This window comes from Hydractinia symbiolongicarpus, chromosome 9 (assembly GCF_029227915.1).
Source record: "Hydractinia symbiolongicarpus strain clone_291-10 chromosome 9, HSymV2.1, whole genome shotgun sequence".
NCBI lineage: Eukaryota > Metazoa > Cnidaria > Hydrozoa > Anthoathecata > Hydractiniidae > Hydractinia > Hydractinia symbiolongicarpus.
The window spans coordinates 4,855,638-4,865,435 of NC_079883.1; the positions used below are offsets into that span (position 1 = coordinate 4,855,638).

Consider the following 9,798-nt stretch of genomic DNA (forward strand, 5'->3'; position numbering starts at 1 on the left):
CTAAGGTTTTTCGATCTGCGTGTAAAACGCGCATAAAAACCAAAATACACAAATTACAAAACAACAGGCAGGTCAACAACACAGAACAAGGTCTTGGGAACCTGACACCTGAGCAAGCCTAAAGACGTACAGGACCTAAATAAAAATTTATTCATACAAAAATGGCTGAAGTAGAACTAAATATCGACAGTTTGATAGCAAGACTTCTCGAAGGTAGCTACTTATTGTTTTCGCTTTTATTGTTAGAGTACTGCTGCTATCTCATATATCTAAAAGCTATAGCTAGCTTGAGGCTGTGTGTAACTAGGCAAGCTAACAAGATTTTTAGCACTAGTTAGCTAGTATAATTTATATAGAATAGTTAGCTAGGTATATCTAGCTAGCTAGACATTTTAAAAAAAATATATGACAGACAAATTTCATCTCATAAAATGATTTTTATAATATAATGGTCAGGCAGGGATTGATCCAGTCTGGAATTTTTTAGAGGGTTCTGGCTCACTGGAAACACTGGAGGGACGCTTTTGGTAAAACTTTTTAGTAGACAAAACAGCTAGTCATGGTTGTTTCGTAGAAAAAATAATTCAAGTTACCCTCTTCAGTTAAAACAGGATATCTCAAGAACGAAATAAATTTTTTATATTCTGTAAAAAGGATAGTAATTTCAGCTAAATTGTCCATATTATTAAAACAAAAATTTTTTTGGAAACTTGTCAGTTTGTAAATTTAGGCCAAAATGTCTAAAAATGTCTAAAAAAATATCATTTAGAGGCCTCATCCATACTCACATTGCCACGAGAAACGTCCAATGGATGTTTCTTAAAGACACCCACCCACCCTGAGAAATGTCCGCTCGTGGCAGTTATTTTTCCATAAAAAAAAACCTATCCTACAAAAGTGAAAAGCCTTTTTCGCGGTTCTTTGGTGGTCCCCTGTTAGGGCGAAATAGCCTGTCCCTTACCTTGAATTGAATATACTAGTCGTTAGCCCGTGGGAAAAATCCACCGGTTCGCCCGTCCTTTTTATACTGCACTCCGTGCGTCTCGCTACTTGTACAGCTAAACTACTATTTTGGTGTGACAGACGGACAGACAGACGACGGCTATCATTAAAGAGATATATATACGTTCACGTGAAGAACACGCTTTATTCACATGTCTTTAGAGTGGAGTCCAACTCTACATCGCACGTTATTGTAGTGTGTAAAAACGTAGTTTCAAATTGCCACGAAGAAACGTCCATTTCACTTTGAGAGGTACCCACAAACGTCCATTGGCATTTCTCATGGCAATGTGAGTATAGATATGCCCCTTAGATGATTCTCTTCAACAATATCTCTGGAAAAAAGTTAAGAAAACATTTATGGTCCACAGGTTGGGTTAAATATCTGGAATGAAAATTATTTATTTTTATTACTGTCCGAAATTGTCCAAAGAGTTATTTTAAGGCCAAATGTGAGAAATATGGAATAAAACGGCCTTTTGAGCATGAATGTATGCTTTAAGTTCATTTATTAACTAAATAATAAAAATTACTTTGGATTCTAAGGCCATTAAAGATAATGTAGGTGAAATATTAGTCTGTCCGAAATTTGGCTAATGTCTCGCTTATTCCAGCATTTTCTAAAAAATTTCCGTTTCGAGCAATGATTCCCGGGTTGAGCAATCAAGTCAAAAATAAACACCAGGTCGTCGTAATTTTTTTGAAAAAGACATACCTAACAAATTATTAAATGCCATCGCTGTCACTAGAAGTTCAGATACTTTTTAATTTAACAGCAAAAGGATCACGCTACATCAAATTGCCGTGTACCACTTTGGCAACTCTTTTCCTCTTTTTTAGCGCCTAAAGAAGACTTTAACTTAAAATTTAAGTAATTTATAGTTTGCGAGACGAACGGTGCATGGTACTGGCTGATAGAACCATGTTTCCAGGCTTCCCATACTAATTTTCAAGTCCATAGCTAGTAGCTCGGCGTTGGCACAAGGTTGGAAAGATGGTGTACTTTCGCCAAAAATAATTTATTTTTTTAATTTTGTGTGTTTTGTTTGATGAAATAATTCGAAATCCATAAGACATATATTTATATATTAAAATATAAAATTTATATATTAAAAAAGTAGATCGCTTTAATACTTTTTGTTTAAGTAAAATTAAAACAATACAAAAAAGGTTCAATAACTTAAAAAATGATACAAATAAAAAATGTCAAAAAAAAAATTGTGGAAGCCATTTTAATTTTGTCCGCGGTTTTACCGTAGCGAAACAGCCGTGTAGTGCTGACTAATATGAATATAAAGATGGTAGATCACGTATACACAAAGTTCTCTCCTAATTGTATGTAAGATATTATATAAATGTATATAAATGAGTTCTTAACATAATTCTATATGAAGTAATAATTCTATAAGAAGTGTTACTTGCAGGATAGGGTCTGCTTGGAAAAATTTTAGAGAGTTACTTCCTTTATTGACTAGCAGAGTCCTGTCAATTGAGGTAAAAGGTAGGTTGTATGAGGCCTGTGTAAGAAGTGTTATGTTGTACGGTAGTGAGACATGGGCAGTGAAGCAGGAAGATCTTGACCGTTTAGAAAGGAATGATATGAGAATGTTTAGGTGGATGTGTAATGCCAGTCTGAGAGACAGAAAGAGTTCAGATGAGCTAAGAAGCAGGCTAAGTCTCTGTAGAATTAAAGATGTTATCCAGATAAGAAGATTGAATTGACTGGGGCACTTGGAAAGAATGGAGGAGGATAATTGGGTAAGAAAGTGTAGAGACTTGATAGTTCCTGGGGCAAAGCCCAGAGGCAGACCGAGAAAGACTTGGCAGGAGGTTATAAGGACAGACTTGATAGAGAGGAAGTTGAGTTTAGATCTAACACAGTCTAGATCAGATTGGAAGAGGGTCATTAATATACCCCGTCCAACCCATGCTAGCATGGAAAACGGATGTTAAGCCGAGAATGATGATGATGATGGTTAACTATCAAATCTCTTCAATGAACATATTATTTCTCAGTAAATAATAAAGCATGCACTCCATATGTTGTTCCAATCCGATCACAATTCAGCATAATGAGTTGGCTTATTATTTGTTGACCAGATTAGACCTAACACAGTCTAGATCAGATTGGAAGAGGGTCATTAATATACCCTGTCCAACCCATGCTAGCATGGAAAACGAACTTTAAGCCGAGAATGATGAGATCATGTTTTACGTATTTTGTTCATTCATTCTTCTGTCATATGCGTGTGTTGCATCTCAGTTAGCTTCCTTGTTGCTTGAGATGTCATTTTCCTCATATGCTTGTGTTTGGATAGAAGAGTTACTTTCAATGTGGTCTTCTACTGACTCATCTATATTTGTTGTTTCATTTACTTTTATGTTTTCTGTCTGGTTGTATATTGAACTCAATGTTAGGCAGCATTCTTTACGAAATCTTTGAACAGCTTGGATGCATACTGTGGTCCATTATCTGAGAATACCTCATCTGGGATACCGTTTCTAATAATAATAATAATAATAAATATTTAAAGTGGCTAGCCCAGAAAATCACAAAAACCTATAGTTAGTGGATTGTTTCCACTGGGGGCCACTAAAGCTGGCAAAGGAATCCTCAACTGCCCTGAGTATGTCTTGTTATCTCCTCCGATCTATAGTATTTGAAGCTGGCAATTTTCGTATTGTCCATTCTATTTGTGCTATAATCTCTTGTTCAGCTAACAGGTCTGTCTTGGTGGGTGTTTGTGTTGGTGCTCTAGACAATGCATTGTAGTAAGGTCAACCTCATTCTTTGAATATGTGGTGACATATCGACCAACATTTTTGTTTTCAACATGCTTATGGTCAGTTTCTATGGTAAATTCTGGTAGGCCATGTATGTACATGTTCCTTTTTATTATGTCCCCGTGAAACTGCTAGCATTTCTATCTATCTATCTATCTACTGAGTCGAGCTGATACAGTTCCCTATCAATACAGCTGTTGAGTTTAGTCAAGTCTATACACAGATGAATGTCCTTGTTGTTGTGCTTCAGTACCACCACTATTGGGTGGCACCAATCTCTGAGCTCTCCACCATTTATAACGATTTCATTTGTACAAGTTCTGTCTTGACTTCTTTGAATAGTGGCATAGGAATGTGTCGTAGAGTCACTGCTTAAAATAACGAGCATGTTTCAAGCAGTCAGACTGACCGGCGATCAATTCCTTGCTTTGTAAAAAAAAATTATTGATCTACAATTAAGATTAGATAATAATCTCAATATTTCGCTTTAGGTTTATTACCCATTGATTCATGCAGATTTCTTTTGGTTTTCGCCTTTTGTTTTGGTATAGCTAGCTAGCTAAAATTTGGGAGAGTGATTTTACCCCCAACCAGACCTGTAAATTAAAAATTCTTTAATATTAGAATTTTGTTGGAGTAGCCTACCTCGTTATATAAAAATTACTAATGATTGACATTATAGATTTGTTTAGTAAAGATTGCAGAGTAGGTGGTTGAATAAAGTTGGCCAGCCAATCCGCTATTAGCTATTTTATTCATGCAAGCTACCTTTTTACAAACTTTGCATTTTGTTCATTGTTTAGCACGTGGTCGTCCTGGTAAGACTGTTCACATGACAGAAGGTGAAGTTAGAAGTCTGTGCGTAAAATCCAGAGAACTTTTCCTCAGTCAACCAATTTTGTTGGAGTTGGAAGCTCCACTAAAAATTTGTGGTAAGTTTTTTCTTAGATTATACTACGCTACCATATACCGCAGCCGTTTCAGACTTTCAGTGTTGCACCAACAAGTAAATGCAATATTTACATTTAAAATTCTAACAATACCTGATTGGTTAAACCTTTGGCATAAAGCTGCTATTTTCCTGGAAATGTCTTGATTTTTAACATTTTGATGTTAAAATGTCTATCCCAAATACATTTTAAAAAAAATGTGTAGCCATTGCTTTTCTTATGTAAGGCTTAAAACAGTGACTAAGAAAATTTGGTAATTGAAATATGTTTCTTAACTACAATATTTTTCCGATGTCAGGTTTTTTCCGAAAGATTTTGCTATGTGTAAAAGTATACATCATGTTTTAACCATGCTTTGAGGTGTGAGGTACTAATCAACTTCTTATATGTTTATCTTATTCAATGTTTAGGTGATATTCATGGTCAATATTCAGATTTGTTGCGTCTTTTCGAATATGGAGGTTTTCCACCAGAGGCAAATTATCTATTTCTGGGTGATTATGTTGACAGAGGAAAACAATCACTTGAAACGATATGTTTATTGCTAGCATATAAGATCAAATATCCTGAAAACTTCTTTTTATTAAGAGGAAATCACGAGTGTGCTAGTATCAACAGAATTTATGGATTCTATGATGAATGTAAGTATATATAGAAACTTTAATAATGAAACAATAACCCGACTTGTAGCCTTGTGGTAAAGTGTTTACTTTCAGTGCGGGAGGTCCGCTACAGAGTGTGAATCTATTTTTCTGCTTAGCGTTTATTATGAGAATAGGATTGATATCTTAGGCGGTTGTCTAATTAAGCGGTTGATGTGCTTGCAAGACTTTCGTAGCTCAAATGGGAGCTATAAGTGCACACCTTAGCAGGATCCTCGTTGATAGCAGTACTAATAGGAACTGAAGAGGCTATTTTGGGTAAACAATTCCCCTTGTTAACAGTTAAATCTAATCATGCTTTGAAAGGCTGTTTAAAGAGTGTGCTCTAAGCATTCTAATTTGCACATTGATTTTTGCAGCCTATACCATTTTAACCTTTATTTTCGTTAAGTAGAAAGAATCATGTTAACCTGGTCTTTGATATTTTTAACACACAAAATAAATATGTGCATAGTGTACATATTTTATTTTGTCATTATTATTTTGTACTAACTTTCTATTCTTATCAGCCCCAAACATTATTCACCTAATAATGACAATATTTTAGTTTATTGATATCAGAATTAGGTTTTTTTTATACCAGGAGGTATGAACAAAGGGAGATTTTATTCACAGGCTTAAAGGAGGGCATTTAAAATCTTTTTCTTATTTTTATGGGAACTTTATTAAGTGTCGGAGTTCGTTTGAGTATCTGCAGTATTAATATCCAAAAAATATGATTCATGTAATGGTAACGTGCCAATAAGATCTGTGTAGTTATTTTTACATTTTACTTCTATTAAACAAAAACAACTGTTTTTATAGGTAAACGAAGATTTAATATAAAAATTTGGAAGACGTTTACAGATTGTTTCAATTGTCTACCCATTGCAGCTATTGTTGATGAAAAAATATTCTGTTGCCATGGAGGTAAGTCGCGAGTTACTTAAAACTACATATAAAACTATATTTATAATACATTTATAATATTATAGATAATTTTTAAAAGACAAATCACTTTGCAACAATTGTTGTTGATTAGATTATTCTGGGAAAACTACAAAATTTTACGCATGAATTGAAATAAAATTGTGACGTTTTATATTTGTAGGTTTATCACCAGATTTGCAATCAATGGAGCAGATCAGACGTATAATGAGACCGACTGATGTTCCTGATACAGGTATGCATGTGGTGCTTTTCACAATTTAAAAAAGGCTTCGCATAGTGGATATTTTGGATACGTTCAGCGTTATGTGTTTTTAAAAGATTCTCACTACTTTGCTAGAAAATTTTATTTGCAAACCTATTTTAAGCTGCAAATCAAACTTAGAAATCAAAAAATCTGCTTGTCATTTATTTGAAGGATTATGCCTGCCTGAAGTCTACCCTAAGGATGAGTGGTCTAAATAATTAACACTATATTAATTTGTGGAATTAATTTTTGCCAAATGCCGAAGATTCAGGAATTTTAGTAGAAGTGTAATAATTTTTTGATTTATAACGCCACACACATAATTATCTTTCAAAGTTAGAACAGTATTTTGCCTAACGTAGCTTTTATGGAGTGACCAGATTTGGACCGAATTTGAGCCAAATCTGCCAAAATATGTTTCGCATTTCTTCCGCAAATAATTTATTCTATGACGTTATTTGATTGGCCAACATTCTTCTTCAGTTTATCCTTTAGTTCTGTGTTACAATTTATCGGTGTGATGAACAGATGGTGTTAGGGCAGACATTTTGTCTTTGTTCTTTATAGTATGACCCTATAATCAGTTAGGATTTAGGACCAAAAATATCAAAAGTTGTCATGACCCTGACCTCGTATGTTTTAGTACCAACCAACCCATGGTAATTTTTGTGTAGGGAGTTTAAGGACAATCAAGTTCAGTTTCTGTCCCAGAATATATATATTTTTTTATGTTTGTTGTGTAGGCCTATTGTGTGATCTGTTATGGTCAGATCCTGATAAAGACATCCAAGGATGGGGTGAAAATGATCGTGGTGTATCGTTCACATTTGGTGCTGATGTGGTTGCACGATTTCTTAACCGGCATGATCTTGACCTTATATGCAGAGCTCATCAAGTAAGTAGTATCTTATATTGCGAGAAGATTGTGTAGTGGTAGCGCATTCAGCTTGTAATAAGGTTTCAGTTTCTGGTCTCCACTTTAAATGTAGTATTGCCAGCAAATTTGGTGTCATCTACTGACCGCCAGTCGGCTTGTGTGGCAGGCAAGCAAGTTAAAGTAATGCTATACGTATCTCAAACAGTAATGTAACATAGTTACAGTCAGAGGGGAGGAATAGCCAGCCGTTAGAAAGAAATCCCAAAGGACGTTTAGACTTCCCGTTACTTACATATACGGAGCTCATTAAGCAAGTAGTATGTTATATACAGAGCTCATTAAGTAATTATTTTGCTCTCATTGTTTGTTGTTAGTTTTCCACAGAACAATAATTCCGCATGCTTTTCATTAGGATTGCGTATTATTGCTAGGATCTTCGGTTGGGAAAAGCAAGCTATACGTTTGATTGGGATAGGTTTCCTGTGCCGCATTTGAACTAGCTAATACCCTAAATAGAGAGAGAAAAAGTTGTTGTATTTAAGAGGGGTACAGTATTATCGTGTAGTTTCTCGAATAACCAAAACTCTTTCAATTATAGGTTGTTGAAGATGGTTACGAGTTTTTCGCTAAACGTCAATTGGTTACATTATTTTCGGCACCAAACTATTGCGGTGAATTTGATAACGCCGGTGGTATGATGAGTGTGGATGACACTCTTATGTGTTCGTTTCAGGTAAACTAACTATTCTTCTGTGTTTCGCGCTATAATTTTGTAACCCTAGAAAAACAACAACAGCGAATCCCGTCAAGTTGTTAGATCTAAGTTAACGAATATCCGAATTATCCGTAACTGCTGAGTAGCTTGGTTTTTTTAAGAAAGTCTAACTTTTATCCTTCAATAGAATGAAAATCTTTGGACTGAAGGTCGAATGGAAATTTTTTTTCTCACCCAGCAAAAACCCCACGAAACCCCAAGGTTTAAATGTGACATCGAATTAACGTAAACTAGAAAGTCGGTGGCTCGTAAAAAAATCCACGGGTTTGTCCGTCCTTTTTATACTGCATTGCTTGCGTCTCGCTACTCGTGGTACCATTTTGCGTGACAGGCAAATGAGATTCAAAAGTAACTTGAAATTAGTCATTCTTTTGGAGATATATCTTGTGCATGATATAGATACTTCTTGCGTAATTTTGCTACTGTTTAAAGTTACGTGTGGTAATGACGTGAACACACCCATTGCGTTTGTCTATAATGCATCTGATTAAATTGTAAAATTTCTTTAACCTTCATACAAAATTTATATGCGGTTAATAAATAACGCACGCAAATGAAAGATCACGTAGTGCTTGGATTCTATTTTTAAATCACAGGAATAACTGACTCGTTTGTTTCACTTTGCAGATTTTGAAGCCTGCAGAAAAGAAAGCGAAATATCAATATGGCGGTTTAAACCAGGCACGCCCTATCACGCCGCCACGTAATCAGCAAGGCAACAAAAAGGCGAAAGGGAAATAATGGAAGAAAATGGCGAAGATGTAATTTAATAAAACCAAAAAAAAACCCATCCTGGAACTGTTAGATTGTGATGACATTTAGTTGTAAAGATACCACGCATATTTTCAATGCATCGCGTTTATTTTTGACGCACAGCTTTGCTTGATTTTACCAGCCTTGTTTTGCGTTGATCTACATAAACTTTTGCGATTGAGAATCACTTGTTGTGTGTTTCATATCATTCGGGTTCGATGTATGAGAAATCTTTTACTTTGTATCTTGTTTTATATTTTTACAGAAAAATGTTGTGAATCTTGTAGAGAATTTTGTGTCGTTGCTTTAGGTCAATCCTAAGTTCAGTTTCTCACGCAAGAAATTTTCCCGTACTCACTGTTCTCATTTCCTAGTTAAAAGAAAATTACGTCGGGACTCCTAGCTATACTACGCTGATCTTTGTAAACAATAAAGTAGCGCTTAATGAGACTTTTAGTACTACGTCATACTACTTTGAAAGATAATAAATTTACTTGTTGTTTTATAAAGTTCGTTACGTGCAAACTGGCTCAAATTTGTGCTGATTTCATTATTTTTTGTGAAATCCTGGTGAATGCATCTGTTTAAGAGAGAATAAAAGATGTTTTGAAAAATCGTACGTATCTTATAGAATTAGAAATTTATATGCACAGGATGTTTTTTCCCCATGCACGACTTATTGGTGCCATGTTGAATGTTCTGCGTACGACCGGCGACCGATGCTGATTGCGCACGTAAGCTTTCGCACTGCTAGTATTATGAAGCAAAGGTTTTTAATCAAACATTTTTGTTTTCTCATTTTAAGTTATAGCATTAAGAGG

At 35.0% G+C, this 9,798-nt stretch overlaps 1 protein-coding gene across 1 annotated transcript; it reads left to right on the top strand.

Annotated features, from left to right (window-relative positions):
- The first annotated feature begins 37 nt into the window (after positions 1–37).
- Positions 38–9,268, top strand: LOC130657437 (serine/threonine-protein phosphatase PP1-beta catalytic subunit). The gene is made up of 8 exons (XM_057460420.1): positions 38–213; positions 4,590–4,718; positions 5,147–5,377; positions 6,203–6,307; positions 6,489–6,560; positions 7,316–7,467; positions 8,048–8,182; positions 8,852–9,268. The coding sequence occupies exons 1-8, from the start codon at positions 162–164 to the stop codon at positions 8,963–8,965; spliced, it is 990 nt and encodes a 329-aa protein (XP_057316403.1). The 5' UTR covers positions 38–161; the 3' UTR covers positions 8,966–9,268.
- Positions 9,269–9,798: the final 530 nt, after the last annotated feature.

What these genes read in the sequence shown, in the direction of transcription:
- LOC130657437 (XM_057460420.1), top strand. Translation starts at nt 162, where the DNA reads ATGGCTGAAGTAGAACTAAATATCGACAGTTTGATAGCAAGACTTCTC. An exon ending in GACTGATGTTCCTGATACAG is followed by an intron (nt 6,561 to 7,315) that starts GTATGCATGTGG and finishes TTTGTTGTGTAG; the next exon opens with GCCTATTGTGTGATCTGTTA. An exon ending in CTCTTATGTGTTCGTTTCAG is followed by an intron (nt 8,183 to 8,851) that starts GTAAACTAACTA and finishes TTCACTTTGCAG; the next exon opens with ATTTTGAAGCCTGCAGAAAA.